Source organism: Phallusia mammillata, chromosome 7 (genome assembly GCF_965637545.1).
Source record: "Phallusia mammillata chromosome 7, kaPhaMamm4.hap1.1, whole genome shotgun sequence".
NCBI lineage: Eukaryota > Metazoa > Chordata > Ascidiacea > Phlebobranchia > Ascidiidae > Phallusia > Phallusia mammillata.
In genome coordinates, this window is record NC_137258.1 from 2,112,726 (window position 1) to 2,130,858 (window position 18,133).

At 39.3% G+C, this 18,133-nt stretch overlaps 1 protein-coding gene across 1 annotated transcript; it reads left to right on the forward strand.

The window, feature by feature from the left end:
* Window positions 1-11,282: 11,282 nt before the first annotated feature.
* Window positions 11,283-16,967, forward strand: LOC145238177 (sodium-dependent phosphate transport protein 2B-like). Its single transcript, XM_080101262.1, has 10 exons — window positions 11,283-11,408; window positions 11,479-11,556; window positions 12,203-12,349; window positions 12,412-12,558; window positions 12,781-12,892; window positions 13,430-13,589; window positions 13,858-13,962; window positions 14,024-14,174; window positions 14,473-14,682; window positions 15,817-16,967. The coding sequence occupies exons 1-10, from the start codon at window positions 11,360-11,362 to the stop codon at window positions 16,566-16,568; spliced, it is 1,911 nt and encodes a 636-aa protein (XP_079957388.1). The 5' UTR covers window positions 11,283-11,359; the 3' UTR covers window positions 16,569-16,967.
* Window positions 16,968-18,133: the final 1,166 nt, after the last annotated feature.

Below are 18,133 nucleotides of genomic sequence, written 5' to 3' on the forward strand. Positions count from 1 at the left end.
AGAGATCAACGATAAAACATTGTCTTTTAAACTGATACTCGTTTTTCGTGCGATCATTCCAGAACAGTGCCTTCTTTTACTCACATCAGTTATTAGTTTGTTTTAAGTTAAACGCTTGCAAAGATTTGCAGCACTGCAATGGATTGCACAACTATTTCAAAACACCCGGTTTACGCAACAGCCTGTCTTATGGTCAGGCTGTTGGAAAATATCAGGAAGACGGGAACATGTAACAACGACACTGAATATGTGTTTCAACAGTTACTGAATCGTGAGAACACATGGAACAGTAAAGTTACACCGCTCGATACCATATGTCGCAAAAGCAGCATATACATTCCATGGAACGAAAAGTCATGGTTGCAAAGTTAAAATTTTTCATTACTTAATGCTTAGCCAAACCAAAGTGCCAAAATGATGGCTTAAAAGCACGTGACCGCTACACTGTCAACCAATCAGAAACAGGAGAAGTTGCAGCTTCACAGTTGATCACTTACATTCAACTGGACATTGATTTACTGCTCGCAGAAAAAAAGCAGGACGCACGAAATGATACGTACGTCTGCTGTTCACACAACGGTTTCTCATAAAAATATTTCAATCTACGAGGGTAACTAGGTCAGTGGCGCAGAGCATTTTATCTGTAAGTAAGCGCACCACATTTCCCTATATTAACCAACAGTTCCATTGAGAGAAAAAAACCAACAAGATATTTTAAATGAGTTCAGACATCCAAAGTTCTCAGACTTGGTAAACAATTAGACCAAAGGTGAAAAAAATCGTTTGTGTTTATTGCTTTTAAAAACATAAATTTACTTTTGCACGACAAATTTTTCGCTGCTGTCAATTTTCAAGTACGGACTTAAAAACGTTCGCATTTTGTTACCTGTCATTAAATAAAATAACTCTTTACCTTACAGGTTCTTTACCCAACAGGCTGCTACCATAAAAGTTGATTGTTCTCTGCGTTTGCTTTCGCATTAAATTCGTTTGACATGAAATAGTTTTGTAAAAACTAACCTGTCATGGAGTTTATGTGTGGTGAATATATTTTATTGAAGACGTTTAAAGGCGGATTGTCAGCATCCAGTTGCATGTGTTAAAGCTGGTTTTAAGTTATGCGTTCAGAGTGTGGGTTTTTGTTGCAAAAATCGTGACAAAATACTTAACTGGAAACAGAATTGTATTCCAGGCCTGGTTTTTCAGGCCAAATTAAAACAGGCTTGATTCGGGCTTGCCAGTTCAAACAAATATGATTTGAACTGGGGTTGAAGCTTGTGCTTTCGCTTTCGGCCACAGCAGCTTTACCAAACCTGCAGGATTTGTAAATTTGTAGTGTATAGTGTATAAAACGAACAACATGATGCAGCATGAATAACCCCCCCAAAAAGAACATCAGACATCCGCACTAAGCAACTTTCTTGCAGCTCCAGTGCAATCTATATGGGTCGCGTGTCGCAAGCTTGGCCTCACACCCGGCACTCGTTATTCACGTGATGGTTTCACACCGACAAGTTGGGACTGATTCTTGGCCAAATGTTTGCCCACCACGCCCTCGGTTGATGCCACCCAGTGTTAGACTTGTCTTTTTCATGCTTTGACCACGCGGTTTCTGCGTGAGGGGGTGCGGCGTGGGTGTGTACCCGCCCCTTTTCTGGGTGATGGGACATTTTTGCGTTTCTTTGTCGGGATAATGAAACAGTACCCTACACAATTGTTTTTATAACCCCACACACGGTGATAACAAGGAAAAATCTACTATTAGGGTCGCGGTAAAATATAAGCATATAAAATTCAATTGAACTAGAATAGAACTTAGTTTTAGATGTAAAATTTTAAAAACTTACATCCTAAACCAACCCCTCTTCAACTGCTAAATAAATAATTCAGCTTTTTGTGACACCTGTGGAAAATTAGCTAAATGTAGGTCTCCAGTGAATGGTGTTAGTTAGTATAGGCCTACCATACGTCCTCTTTTTGGAGGACATATCCTCAGGTATTTTTCATGTTTGCTTCAACAATTTGTCCTCCTTTTGGGGGATGGAAATATGGGAGCCCTGTGTTAGTAGCTCCACCGAAACCAGGCGGGAAACTGGCACAAACACAGTGCTAGAACGTTAATTAAAACGTTGGTTTAGAAGTGTGAAACATAAAGTTCTTGTTTTTGTTGGACTGTTTTTTGAACGTTAACAGAAATGTCATATTTTTTTACATTTGCTTTTGTAGTTAAAAACCAACACTGTCCTTTGTGAAAGGTTATGTTAATACTAACCGGTCATTGTACCACAAGCTCATGGCGTGCCCACCTTCAATAAACCACAGTGTTTGGTTACTGGTCGATTCGTGCTGCAGTCAGCTTTCTTGCTAATTGAGGAATGAGATCAAGAAAAGGTTTGCTGTGCCCAAAGTCGTTAGCAATATAGTGACCTAATCGTCAAACACAAAAATCTCATTCACTTACAATTGGCAATTGTAGTTTTATTAATTTAGAAGTACAGAAAATCAACTTAATATTTTGCCGATTTATAAACAAATTCTTAGCAATCAATTGACTTGACAAATGTTCTATTAGTATCTCTCAAAGTGTTGCAGATATTTTTTAATAAAGTCGTAGTATCTCAAATGTCGCAACTCTGATCGGTTGCTATGGTCACGGAACGAAGAAAATGCCTTCACGATTGCGTAACTCAACCTTTTCAGGAGTCCAGAGACCGATTTCAATCATGCAGATGCGGCCATTTTGCGCATGAAACACTAATTACGGCTACCAGGCTGTGAACCGTTGACGCCAGTTGTTGACAGGGCGTGACTTCGTCGGTAACGCCCACAACGCTGTCAACCAATCAGAAACAGGAGAAGTTGTAGCTTCACAGTTGATGCACGAAATGATACGTCTGCTGTTCACGCAACGGTTTCTCGTAAAAATATTTCAATATACGAGGGTGACTAGGTCAGTGGCGCAGAGCATTTTATCTGTAAGTAAGTGCACCACATTTCCCTATATTAACCAACAGTTCCAATTAGAGAAAAAAACCAACAAGATATTTTTAAATCAGTTGAGACATCCAAAGTTTTCAGACTTTTAGACCAAACGTGAAAAAAAATCGTTTGTGTTCATTGCTTTTAAAAACATAAATTTACTTTTGCACGACAAATTTTTCGCTGCTGTCAATTTTCAAGTACGGACTTAAAAACGTTTGCATTTTGTTACCTGTCATTAAATAAAATAACTCTTTACCTTACAGGTTCTTTACCCAACAGGCTGCTGCCATAAAAGTTGATTGTTCTCTGCGTTTACTTTCGCATTAAATTCGTTTGACATGAAATAGTTTCGTAAAAACTAACCTGTCATGGAGTTTATGTGTGGTGAATATATTTTATTGAAGACGTTTAAAGGCGGATTGTCAGCATCCAGTGTTGCATGTGTTAAAGCTGGTTTTGAGTTATGCGTTCAGAGTGTGGGTTTTTGTTGCAAAAATCGTGACAAAATACTTGACTGGAAACAGAATCCCGGGCCTGGCTTTTCAGGCCTGAATTCAAACAGGCATGATTCGGGCTTGCCAGTTTAAACAAATATGATTTGAACCGGGGTTGAAGCTTGTGCTTTCGCTTTCAGCCACAGCAGCTTTACCAAAACTGCAGGATTTGTAAACTTGTAGTGCATAGTGTATAAAACGAACAACATGATAAAGCATGAATAACCCCCAAAAGAAGAGCATCAGACATCCGCACTAAGCAACTTTCTTGCAGCTCCAGTGCAATCTATATGGGTAGTGTGTCGCAAGCTTGGCCTCACACCCGGCACTCGTTATTCACGTGATGGTTCCACACCGACAAGTTGGGACTGATTCTTGGCCAAATGTTTGCCCACCACGCCCTCGGTTGATGCCACCCAGTGTTAGACTTGTCTTTTTCATGCTTTTGCCACGCGTTTTCTGCGTGAGGGGGTGCGGCGTGGGTGTGTACCCGCCCTGTACCCGCCCCTTTTCTGCGTGAGGGGAACATTTCTGCGGTGTTTCTGTGTCGGGATAATGAAACAGTACCCTACACAATTGTTTTTATAACCCCACACACGGTGAGAAGGAAAAATCTACTATTAGGGTCCGGGTAAGATATAAGCATATAAAATTCAATTGAACTAGAATAGAACTTAGTTTTAGATGTAAAATTTTTAAAAACTTACATCCTAAACCAGGGGTAGGGAACCTTTTTGTTCATAAAGGCCACCAAACATTTTATCGACAGTCGTTTAGGCCGCACAGACTATTTCCCAGGCCAAGGACAGTGATGTTCAAACTTTTTAGATCACATTAGTGTCGTTTTGCTATCTCCTCGTAGAGCTGTAGGACATACGGTCCAATCTAATTAAAATTCCTTACTACATTTTCAACTTTAACTGAAACATTCAGGATATATTTAACCTGGAAATTCGCTTGTTTACAAATATCAATGATCTAAGAGCAGCTTGTGACATCACAGACGTGTTTAAGACATTCCATTATGCGCAAACAATTGTTCTATTGCAACACAAGTAAGATTGTGGAACCTTGGGCTTTTGGTAGTCCTATCGCTTATCGCTTTGTGTACCACACCAGAACTAATCAAGTAGAAATGTGAAATAAAGGTGAAAAAATACGTTTCTGTCCATTATTCAGCACCTGGTGCCGTAGTAATATCAACATCATCAAATGTATTTTGACTTCGAAGGCCGCACTTAGAGCCCTAAAAGGCCGCATGCGGCCTTTATGCCGCAGGTTCCCCAGCCCTGTCCTAAACCAACCCCTCTTCAACTGCTAAATAAATAATTCAGCTTTTTGCGCCACCTGTGGAAAATTAGCTAAATGTAGGTCTCCAGTGAATGGTGTTAGTTAGTATAGGCCTACCATACGTCCTCTTTTTGGAGGACATATCCTCCTTTTTGATAAAAACCAAGTTGTCCTCCGAGGACAAGAAAAAGTGCCCAAATGTCCTCCTTTTCAACGAATTTCTGATTTACCAACCCGTAAATGACAATTATGCCTTTGAAAACATTAATCTTCAGCTTATTTTTTGAGAATACAGGTGGATTTTACATTTTTTTGAAAAAAAACAAGGTTATTTTTGTGTGGTGATGTGATTAACGTTAAACTTTATCCGAATTATTATTCAATACCTTTTAATTCTTTATTTTGTTTTATTCTTTGGGAGGGGCGTGTTTTTCATGTTCGCTTTAACAATTTGTCCTCCTTTTGGGGGATAGAAATATGGTAGCCCTATGTTAGTAGCTCTACCGATAACAGGCGGGAAACTGGCACAAACACAGTGCTAGAACGTTAATTAAAACTTCAGTTTGGAAGTGTGAAATATAAAGTTCTTGTTTTTGTTGGGCTGATTTTTGAACGTGAGCAGAAATGTCATATTTTTTATATTTGCCTCTGCAGTTATAAACCAACACTGTCTTTTGTGAAAGGTTATGCTAACACCGCCCGGTCATTGTACCACAAGCTCATGGCGTGCCCACCTTTAGTAAACCACCATGTTTGTTTAGTGGCCGGCTCGTGCTCCAGTAAGATTGCTTGCTGATAGGGGGCGGGGGTCAGAAAAGGTATGCTGTGCCGAAAGTTGTTAGCTATAACGACCTCATGGTCAAACACAAAAATCTCATTCCCTTATAATTGGCAATTGTAATTTTAATAATTTGGTGGTGCTGAAAATCAATGTGTTGTTTTGCCGATTTTTCAACATGGCAAATGTTATATTAGTATATTTGTGTACAAATATATTATAATATTGTCGTAGTATCTCAAATATCGCAACTCAGCAGATCGGTTGCTATGGTCACGCAACGAAGAAACTGCCTTCACGATTGCGTAACTCAACCTTTTCAGGAGTCCAAAGACCGATTTCAATCATGCAGATGCGGCCATTTTGCGCATGAAACACTAATTACAGCTACCAGGCAGTGAACCGTTGACGCCGGTTGTTGACAGGGCGTGACTGCGTCGGTAACGCCCACAACGCTGTCAACCAATCAGAAACAGGAGAAGTTGTAGCTTCACAGTTGATCAATTACATTCAACTGGACATTGATTTGCTGCTCGCAAAAAAAACAGGACGCACGAAATGATACGTCTACTGTTCACACAACGGTTTCTCATAAAAATATTTCAATCTACGAAGGTGACTAGGTCAGTGGCGCAGAGCATTTTATCTGTAAGTAAGTGCACCACATTTCCCTATATTAACCAACAGTTCCAATTAGAGAAAAAAACCAACAAGATATTTTTAAATCAGTTGAGACATCCAAAGTTTTCAGACTTTTAGACCAAACGTGAAAAAAAATCGTTTGTGTTCATTGCTTTTAAAAACATAAATTTACTTTTGCACGACAAATTTTTCGCTGCTGTCAATTTTCAAGTACGGACTTAAAAACGTTTGCATTTTGTTACCTGTCATTAAATAAAATAACTCTTTACCTTACAGGTTCTTTACCCAACAGGCTGCTGCCATAAAAGTTGATTGTTCTCTGCGTTTACTTTCGCATTAAATTCGTTTGACATGAAATAGTTTCGTAAAAACTAACCTGTCATGGAGTTTATGTGTGGTGAATATATTTTATTGAAGACGTTTAAAGGCGGATTGTCAGCATCCAGTTGCATGTGTTAAAGCTGGTTTTAAGTTATGCGTTCAGAGTGTGGGTTTTTGTTGCAAAAATCGTGACAAAATCCTTAACTGGAAACAGAATTGTATTCCAAGCCTGGTTTTTCAGGCCTGAATTATGAAACAGGCTTGATTTGGGCTTGCCAGTTTAAACAAATATGATTTGAACCGGGGATGGAGCTTGTGCTTTCGCTTTCGGCCACAGCAGCTTTACCAAACCTGCAGGATTTGTAAATTTGTAGTGTATAGTGTATAAAACGAACAACATGATGCAGCATGAATAACCCCCCCAAAAAGAACATCAGACATCCGCACTAAGCAACTTTCTTGCAGCTCCAGTGCAATCTATATGGGTCGCGTGTCGCAAGCTTGGCCTCACACCCGGCACTCGTTATTCACGTGATGGTTCCACACCGACAAGTTGGGGCTGATTCTTGGCCAAATGTTTGCCCACCACGCCCTCGGTTGATGCCACCCAGTGTTAGACTTGTATTTTTCATGCTTTGGCCACGCGGTTTCTGCGTGAGGAGGTGCGGCGTGGGTGTGTACCCGCCCCTTTTCTGGGTGATGGGACATTTTTGCGTTTCTTTGTCGGGATAATGAAACACTACCCTACACAATTGTTTTTATAATCCCACACAATATAAATCCCACACAAGGCTTTTTGAGGATGGAAATATGCTAGCCCTATGTTAGTAGCTCTACCGATAACAGGCGGAAAACTGGCACAAACACAGTGCTAGAACGTTAATTAAAACTTTAGTTTAGAGGTGTGAAATACAAGGTTCTTGTTTTTGTTGGACTGCTTTTTGAACGTTAGCAGAAATGTCATATTTTTTTACATTTGCCTTTGTAGTTAAAAACCAACACTGTCCTTTGTGAAAGGTTATGTTAACACCACCCGGTCATTGTACCACAAGCTCACTTACATTTAACTGGACATTGATTTACTACTTGCAGAAAAAAACGGGCAAAGAAAATTGATACGTCTCCTGTTTACACAACGGTTTCTTGTAAAAATGTTTCAATCTATTAGATCGAAGGCCCAGAGCATCCACATTTCACATATTAACCATCAGTTCCACTGAGACCAAACAAAAAAAATACACTTCTTAATACACAGGTCAAAAAAGCACTTTATAAAACCAGTGCCGAAAAAAATGCATAGAAAAAGAGTTCTTTGTTTAAACGCACGACCGCAAGTTTATATATTTCAGTGCACACATGCACGGCGTCATAAACTTGTTCTCATCTCATAAAACCAAACATTAAAAACTTGCTGTTTAGCAAACATCGATGTACAATAACGTAAACGGTTTAAACCTATGTCATAAATCTGAACCTATTTAAAATATAGACCAACAACTCGTAAACCGTTGTTCAAACAGTGGTTATAACTGCCTGCCTAATAATTGTGTCGAAACAATACAGCCTGTCAGTATTATGTAATGGGTTATAAAATCCATCGTCAAACTAGTTATGATACTGGGGTCGTTATTATCATGTTTGCGCTATATTCCTGTCATAAATGCACAAATATTTTCTGACATCCCATGTTCGCTGGCTTGGTAAACAAATCGATATATAAGCTAAAGGTGTTTGGACAATAGAAATTTGTGTTTTATTCCATTTTTTATCCAGTTAACATCGTTTGTGTTTTTTACTTTGTTTGACATGAAATAGTTTTGTAAAAACAAATCTCCCATAGAGCTTATGTGTGGTAAATCTATTTTATTGAAAACGTTTTAACGCGGATTATCTGCATTCAGTGTTGCATGTGCTAAAGCTTTCAAGTTTGAGAACACTATATACCAGGGGCGGGCGACCTGCGGCCCGCGGGCCAAATGGAACCCTTCATTAAAGGTTGTGCGGCCCGCAGATACGCTTGGATTCCAAATGTACTGGCAAACGAGTCCAACTATTATACATTTTTGAGTATATTAATAAGCCCGGTGCTATTTTTCTGCGACCTGGCAATATATGGCGAGAATCAAATGAAAACTTTGCCTGTGGTTAAGCATATTTGGTAAGCAACTAAGTAAAATCACCTTGTGTTATACACAGGTGCGGCCCGCGATCTAATTTTGACAATTGTAATTGGCCCCACAGTAAAAAAGGTTGCCCACCCCTGCTATACACGGACTTAAAGAGTATTTAATGAACATAACTGCCAAAGAACTTTTGTACATACAACCTGCACTGATGATGACAACAGTGATTGTTGAAACGCCTGCATAATGTATTCTATATACATAAGTTCTTTGGCAGTTATGTTTATGATTAAACTGTTTTATGTTATGGTGGCAAAATCCGTTCCAAAATACATGCTGTAAATAGAGCTGTAACTCGGTCCAGGCCTTGCGGCCTTGAATTTGGAAAACACCGGCTTGATTTGGGCATGACTTTAAAATTTTTTATCACATTTTTACCAACTTTTAGGCCTGATTAGGGCTTTACCAGTTGGAAAAATAGGGTTTGAACCGGGTTTTGGGCATGTACTTCGCGATCGGGCACAGCTTAACCAAACTCGCAGGATTTGTACACTCGTAGTATACGGTGTATAAAACCAACTTGAATACACCCCAAAATCGAAGAAACACAACTGGGAGAATTGTCAAGAATATGCACTGACCGATATTCTTGCAGCTCCAGTGCAATCTATATGGGTCGCATGTTGCCAGCTTGGCCTCACATTCAGTTAACGGTCGTAAACTATACGAGCTTACTTTGGAAACAGTAAAAATATTTGCGCAAGATAAAAGTTATAATCCTTGCGACGAACGCAGAAACTGGCAATGGCTTTTTAGAAAGTTCAGTTCACTTACAATATTTGTATCTCGATTTAGTTTTTACGCGGCGATTTAGTTTATAAATGTTTTAAATATGTTGTAACTATTGACTTTGTTAACAACAGCTTAAGACGATAAAAGCACTCTTGGCAATAGTTTTTTTGTGCACACTTACAAAATACACTCTGATAATGAAAGTAATAAACCTTCTTTATTAGTGATTTCCTGTTTAATTTTACCTTGTAAATGGTAATTGCCCCTAAGCAGTTTTGTGATTATGCACTAAGACTTTAACAAATTTTTGTGGTTCTTTGTTTCTTTCGTGGAACACATTAACTTAACTTGTGTTACGTTTGCAATACACGAATAAAAGTCGGTTTATGTTTGCAATACAATAAACTTGTATAATGCCTATTTTATCGTCAGTAAAGCCAAGTGCTATTAATAAGTTTTACGGCAATAATTCTTGTTTTGCATTGCAAACAGCGGATTTACAATGCTGAATCAGACTCTCAAATTCATGATCGAGGACATACTATGTTTCATGCCATAAGTGTTCCGCCCGTTTCGACATAGTTTACTAGGCTGTCTCGAGCTTGTCAAATTTTGCGGTTCTGATCATAATATTACATTAACAACGTGTGCATAACATTTAGGAATGGTGTTAATCACGTACGGCTGGGTTGTCTCAAACGGTGCCAAGCGAAAGTACGAAAACACACGACTAAGTAAATATTATGAAGTGCCAAACCATGTTTTTGAAGCAAGTCATCACCCCCCTGGTGGATTTTGTTTGCTTTGTCAAATACACAGATGTATTTTGCATTAAAAACGCCGGCTCATCGATCTTGTGCATATATTAGCGCAAGAGTGTATTGGGTTTGAGTTGGAACGAAGCGAAATTTTGTAACATTAGGGAAAACAGTCGGAAAGGTTAAAATAAGTCAAGACGTGCATTCTTGCTTTGTATAGCATCACATATTGTTGAGGTTTTTCCCGGCTACAATTAAGCTGCTTTAAGTGGGGAAGTTACCCTTCCTGTGGAAAATTGGCAAAGCGGTATTGAGCCTAGAATTAGTATGTTTTATGTTGCCCCGTCAACTAGCATAATTATTAAGACATATCGTTTAGTCTTACCCAGACAAAATATCAGTAGAATTTAATTGCGGACTGGCAACGTCGTTTTATGTACACTTCTGTGGTCATCCTTTCTGCCTACTTTGCACTTTCAAGATAAGTGCACAAAGCCTTTAGAAGAGTCGAAGTCCATAGGCAGACAATGCTCAAACATTCTATTAGAAGTTGAAGTCCATCACGTATTATATAGGTTTGTGGTTTTCTGCCGCGCTATTTTGCCACTCAGCACTCGTTATTCACGTGATGGTTCCACACCGACAATCTGGAGCTAATTCTTGTTTGGCCAAATGTTTGCCCACCACAGCTTGGGTTTATGCAACCAGTGTTAGACTTTTCTTTTCCATGCTTTGGTCACGCGTTTTCTGCGTGAAGGGGGCGTGGTGTAGGTGTGTACCCGTCCTGGATTTTTGCCTCTTTCGTCATTTGCTTAACGAGTATAAAATGCTCGTCAAAACCCATGTAATCGCCAGTTCAGGAAAGATTTAGGCAAAGGATTATTTAAAATTGTCATTTAGGTTGTTTTTCTTCCTGCAAGTAAGAGACATCCTCGTATTAAAACAAAAACGGGGTTAATTTTCTCAAGTCAAATTCAGTCAGAAACATTCCGCGTAAATTTTATTCAACTTATGCATCGTATGGCAGGCAGTGAAAGGCCCAACACTTTATACATATAGTTTAACGATTAAAATATATTTTAGGCCCTACAGCAAAAAAACTCTTAATATTTTTCTTAAAATCATAGAATTATAAATTAAAAATAAAAATTCGCTGCGTAAATTTGCAAAACAACAGAAATGGCTGATAGCGGGAAAAAGGATTTGGAAATGTCAATCTCCGACAGCAGTAAGTTATGCGCTTTTGAGTTCGATCATAAAAACTATCAAGTCATATAAATGTATTTGCAAATACGTAGGTTTGGATGAAATACCTTTGGACAAAGATGATGGTCCTGAAAACGACGATGCTTGGGCAATAAAATGGGACAAAGATGGTAAATGTTAAAATTTTGAATTTTAACATTTAAGTTTTCTCTTTAAGTTAGCTGCAAATATTCCTTCTAAAGCAACGCAAAACTGGATAGAAAAATTTGCCAACATGTATATTTAATTTTCTGCAAGTTCGTTGTAATACAACAGCGGTATAAATCTATTTCGAACGAAATTCTTTAAGTATGAATCAGTGGTCAGCAACCGCCGAGCCGAGGCCCGGTCCTCGAGGAGTTCGTTAACGGGCCGTATACTTTTAAAGGTAGCCGGTCCGTGTTAAAAATGCACTTTTATAAAACGGTCCGCAGTGCATAGAAGCTTGCCGACCCGTGAAGTAAACGATCGGATATAAAGTGGCGCGGCCAGTACCGGACGGTGGAGATTTGGTACCGGGCAGCACAGAAACAGTAGGTAGCTTATTGTCCGTTGTACTTAAGGCCCCTAGGGGGAATAATCTATCACCCCTAGGTGGAAGTACCGTATTGCAACAACATAAACCCAGTGACTTACTAAATCAACGTGATTGTGACCGATGAGTTACAAAACTGAAACTTTCGTCCTTTTTAGGCGGCTGCAATAATTTGCCTGGTTTAAACCGGTGCGTAGTGCGTAAAGGTTTGCCACCGATGAAAATGCATTTTTGTATCACAGATGATTACGAGAAATGGAGCGACAAAACAACAAAAGAAAAAGTAAAAGCTGTTGCAATATCTTTAGTGAAGATCACTGTGGTTCTGGGATGCTTATACGTCTTTATATGTTCCATAAGCATGCTTGGAGACTCGTTTCAAATTCTAGGTATGACTTCTATAATCTTAACTTATTATTTCATAGAAATTTTATCCGTTTTTTTTCAACAGCTGGAAAGACGGCGGGTGAAATCTTCTCAAACGATTCGTTCCTTAGCAACCCGATCACTGGTCTCATCATCGGTATCCTGGTAACGGTTCTGGTTCAGAGCTCATCCACTTCCACATCCATTGTCATCACCATGGTTGCATCGGGAAGTAAGTGACATAGTGTATAGGCCAGAACTAACTTAGGTCATCAAAAGTTGGTCAACGTTCATTACAAATGCAAATCATAATTTTGTAAATAATCAAATCACAAGAAACAAAAAATGTACCTTGTAAATTCAAAGATTATAATGTAATGACCCATAGAGTCAACACTTTATTCACTAATTCGTAATTTTGCCATAACTTTAACCTGAGTTATATTCAATTCAGTTTTGTCGGTGGAAAACGCGGTCTACATTATAATGGGCACCAATATCGGAACTTCAGTCACAAACACGATCGTCTCGTTGTCGCAATCCATGGACAAACAAGAGTTTAGGAGGTAATTTTCAGTGAGTAATGTAAAGGGAATCCCGGACAAAATTTCTTGTCAACAGTTTGGCCGTTGTAACGACCTTTGTAAACACCAATGGCGTCCAAAAAGTCATATTTCCTTTATGATTGTGTGTGCGCATCTAATACGTACTAAAACTTCATCGTAGCTAAATCCAACTTTCGGGTCTACGTAACTACGACTTTAATATGCATTTACGAATTTGCATCTGAAAGGCAGAGCAATCAACTACATTACATCCATTTTTAGTGGACCATGTTTTGTCTGCCTTAGTCATTGCGACTGACTTGCTGTGATTTAATTTTAAAGTTCTTTCTCCTTAACCGCTGTTTACTGCAGCCACCGCATTTTATTCGCAGCCGTGTCCTGTGTTTTTCGTGACGCTTAGCAACAATGCGTCACTGTGGTAAACGAGTTTATGTGCACGTAAACACATTTTTAATACATTACTTAATCCCGTATTTTTGTCCAAATAACCCTAAACCTTAACAGCGTAAAATGTTAAAAACAAGTGTTTCGAAACAGGGCATTTGCTGGTGCCACCGTGCACGACATCTTCAATCTGCTCTCAGTGCTTATACTCCTGCCTCTGGAAGTGGTCTCAGGTTACTTAGAAGTGATGACAAAAGCAATTATCACTTCTTTTCACATTCAAGGTGGCGCCGATGCACCAGACATGCTCAAGGTACTAAGACTTAAGCTGTGAAATATGTGTGCAAGCAGTGGTGGCATTTAGCCGGTTCGCACCGGTTCTATAGAACCGTCTCACGAAATTTTACGAGTTTAGCGAACCGGTTAGCATTACTGGTTACTGTCAATGGACTTTTTGTAACAGAACCGGCTGAAAAATATGACTTTTGTGATATAACGGACTGACAATAAAAATTGAATCCCACCACTGTGTGCAAGTAATGTGTGAACTGAATACTTACACGCGGCTGTCTTGTGCTCAGGTCATAACTGATCCATTGGTGAAGTCTATTGTGCAAATAAACAAGACTGTTATCACACTTGTAGCACAAGAGGTCCCCCTTGAGCCAGAATCGAGCATGATCAATGTAAGTGACAACGTAAAGTGACAAACCCTTCAAATATTAATTATGTTTTTCGTGGTTTTAGATTTGGTGCGAGTCAAGACCTGGTTACATTAACGTTACTGAATCTTACAACCAAACTATTGGCGTTACGAATTCTACAGCAGCTTACACAACCTCTGTGATGGAAATGACGACAATATACGAGCAAGAAGTTGTTGTTGGTGTAAGAAAATGTAGGTTTTTGCCTTTCCAACATACAATAAATAATAAAATATGCGCAAAATTAAGCTACAGTTTCGACCAATATACAGTGCACACTGTTTCGACCAATAAGATCTCATCAGTGCAGACGGCTACACTAGCCACTATGGCCTATGTCTTATCACTAGTTACACTGATGAGACCTAATAGGTCGAACTGTTTGCAGCTTTTACATTTATTGGCATGATGGCGTTATATTTCTTTACGGGTTTGTCTACTGATACTAACGTTATGCTGGAGCAAAAGTCTTACATCTGTTTTTTTATTTAGGCAAGTCACCGGAAGATTTTCTTTTTGCTAACACTGGCCTCTCCGATGTCGAGGCGGGTGTGATCCTTTTGATAGTGTCTCTTATCATCCTTTGCACATGTCTTATTCTCATGGTAAAAGTTCTCAACTCTATGATGCAAGGCACTGTATCACGGGTTATTAAAAAGGTCATCAACACCAACTTTAGATACCCCTTCGGCTGGGTAACAGGTAAATTTGTAGTGTTTCTCGACATTAAAAATTATAATTATTTTTTTAATACTTCGGAGTGGGCGGCATCAGGGTTTGATAAACCAGGCATAATCTATTGTTTGAGCTAGTTTTGTCACATATAATCCCAGAAAATGTGAATGCAAAAGTACAAAATATGCTGTTTGCTGCCGTGCTAATTGAAAAATCTACTAACACCATTCCCAACGTCAGCCGCACATTTAGCTAAATTTTGAAGTGCGCAAAGAGCTCGAATACCTATTCAAACGGGATTTCTCCAAAAATGCAGACAGTTAGTGTTGTTACTATAACCACTAAATGGTTGTTACTAGGGATGGGCCAAAACTGCAAGTGTTCTGTTTGGTCGAGCACCGAGCATCACTCTTTAATGCTCGGTGCTCGGCTGAGCACGCTCGGTGCATTATGACGTCACAAAAAAATCCCCTTTCTACGTTTTTGCTCTACAAGGCCTCTCACGTCACCGGCGGTGTTTTATTAAGCTGTACATGCCCTTTAAGTACGCGTTTTCCACCATCTAGTGCATTTGAAAAATCATTCGTTTTAGTTTATAGACTCCCTTTAGAACACTAGTTACATATGTTAGCAGCGCACGAATATGCGAATTTAACGCTCGGGTCAGTTTGTGCAACTGCTCGGCCGAGCACCGAGCATTAAAAACAGCGATGCTCGGTACCGAGTACTCGGGTTCTGGCTCGGTTCGGCCCATCCCTAGTTGTTACTATAACCACTAAATGGCGATGACTGCAGAGATTTTGGGCAATAAAATGCATTTACGTTGTCAACGCTCTCTCTAGCACAGTGGTTATCAACCTTCCATTGACCGTGGCCCCCTAAAAGTAACTTTCGGGTCCGGTGGTTGCCTTTTATATTACCCTATAAAACCTGTTGCCCCGACACACACTCAATTCTGCGCATTATAAAAGAAAAAAAGACTCATTGACTTTCGGTGAATGATTTTCTCCGAAATAAAGATCGTGGCCCCTTGTGGGGGAGGGGGCAAGGGCGCTGGTTAAGAACCCCTGCTCTAGCACTTGTTTTTGACCAAACTTCACCAACAGTAATTAACTTAGCTACTGCTTAACCTTGATTTATTGTAACCACTGATGTTCGCAGGTTATCTTGCAATGGTCGTTGGTGCTGGAATCACTTTCGTAGTGCAAAGCAGTTCGGTTTTCACCTCGACAATGACTCCTCTCGTTGGGATCGGAGTAATCAGTCTGAAGCGAATGTACCCTCTTACTTTGGGTTCCAACATCGGCACGACCACCACAAGTATATTAGCTGCTCTCGCCAGCGACCCGTCCAGGCTTGAGGACTCTTTACAAATTTCCCTGGTTCATTTGTTCTTCAACATAACCGGTATCCTTATCTGGTATCCGATTCCCTTTATGCGCATCCCCATCAGAGGAGCAAAGTTCCTTGGCAACACGACGGCTGAGTACCGATGGTTTGCTGTACTTTATCTCATCAGCGTCTTTTTCCTCATCCCAATTATCCTCCTGGCACTCTCGATTGCTGATCTCTGGGCTCTTCTCTCTGTGGTGATCTTGGTAGCTGTGATCGTGATCTTCATCGTAGCAACCAATCTTCTTCAGACGCACAAACCACAGTGGCTTCCCGCATCAATGAGGACGTGGGAGTTTCTTCCCCTTCCGATGCGATCCCTTCAACCTTACGATCGCATCATGACCAAGTATCTTCTCTGCAAATGCTGCTGCAAGGGAGCAGTTGTGGATGCAGAAGATAAGGATGTGGAAAGTATTGAATCTTCTTCTGCTCAATCATCACCTCCTCCTTACTCAATAGATGGAGCAGATAACGAAGCGTTTACGCCTGAGGATAAAACTCACGTGACTGCTTTTTAGTACGATGAGGTTTGTGAGAATTGAATACAGATTGCACTTATGCTGCCAATAGAAGAGCCATCGAATCAAAATGGATCCAACAACTATGATGTTTAGCTGATGTACTACTGATACATCGACACATAGTTAAGTGTCCACGACTTATTTGTACATACCGATCAATGCAAACAGGTCAAAACTGCTTGGAATGTTATTTAAATGAAGGCAAATGAATTTTATTGTCACTGTATTATGATTAAGTTCTAGTACTACGCAAATTTGTTTGAATAGTTTTTATTGTTTTATTTCATTGATATTTTGTGATTTTTTTCAATCTTCAAGTTCTCATTCAGTGTTTCTTTTTGTTAATTTTTAGTATTACATAAAAATTCTTGGTCTTTTGTTGCAGCAAATGTTTGAAAAAATGTAGATTTCATTTTCGGTGCGACAATGAACGTTAAACACTTCTTTCCGGGGCAAAAAGATTTTGTACAAGGGGAGATTTTTTTGGATTTTTTTAACTTTAGTCGTTTTGTTAACAAATTTCTAATCTTTATAGTAAACTCTAAACTATATATAAGTGATACTCCATACACGAACCATTTTTTCTTTTAAATTCCTTATTGTACATTTTTGGACACTTTTTTGGACTCATTTATAAGTCTCCTAACTGTTATCTTGTTAGAAACAAGCAACAACCTGAAATCGAAAATCGTATACTGATATGCCAAATTAGATTTTAGTTACCAAAAAATTGCGAAAATGACCTAGTCCTAAAGTCATATCGAATCTGCCAAGAAACGTTAGATCAACATTTTAACAGCATCGACGCTTTTGGACAGGAACCGCCATTTAAAACTTTGCACGAATGTTTGCACTACTCAGGCCAAAGTATCGGTCCGTAGTCAGCGGGATTTCGCAACTTCAGGATCACGCGTGTTCGGCGTGTGTGGGTGGGGCAGGGGCGTTACCGGGGACGTAGTAACAAGTTGGGTCCGTTCTTTGTGACTGTTGGGTATAAAACTGTTCCCCCACGGCTCAGTTTGCAACCAGAAAATTGCGAAAGTTGCTGAAATTATCAACTGGCAGTGAAGGGAATTTGTAGTAAGAATATTTTTTAAAATGTTCACAATTAATATTTTGTGTAATATGTCATATGTGGTGAAGTATATGGTTCGATATGCTTAATGCCGAAATGAAGCGGAAATCTAGTCAAGTTTAGACAAGTTTCTGTAATGTTGTTTTGCAAACATACGAACGATATAAAATATGTTTTGTTTTTGAATAATTTTTTGTTTTGCTTTAATCAGAACCAACCCGGCATTACTAACTTAAACCTTAACCTAAAATTTACACTAATTTCTCAAAAACAAACAACAATAATGGCCTGTGCAGAAAAAACTGATTTAAAAACTGGAATTAGCACAAAGGGTAAGTTTTTTTCGGGTTTCTGCGTTTTTTAATTTGCCACCACTAATTTTGCCAACTACTATAGGTTTTGACGACATTCCTTTGGAAATAGAAGAAAAACCTAAGGAAGAAGAAGATGCTTGGGCAATTAAGTGGGACCAAGACGGTAAACATGT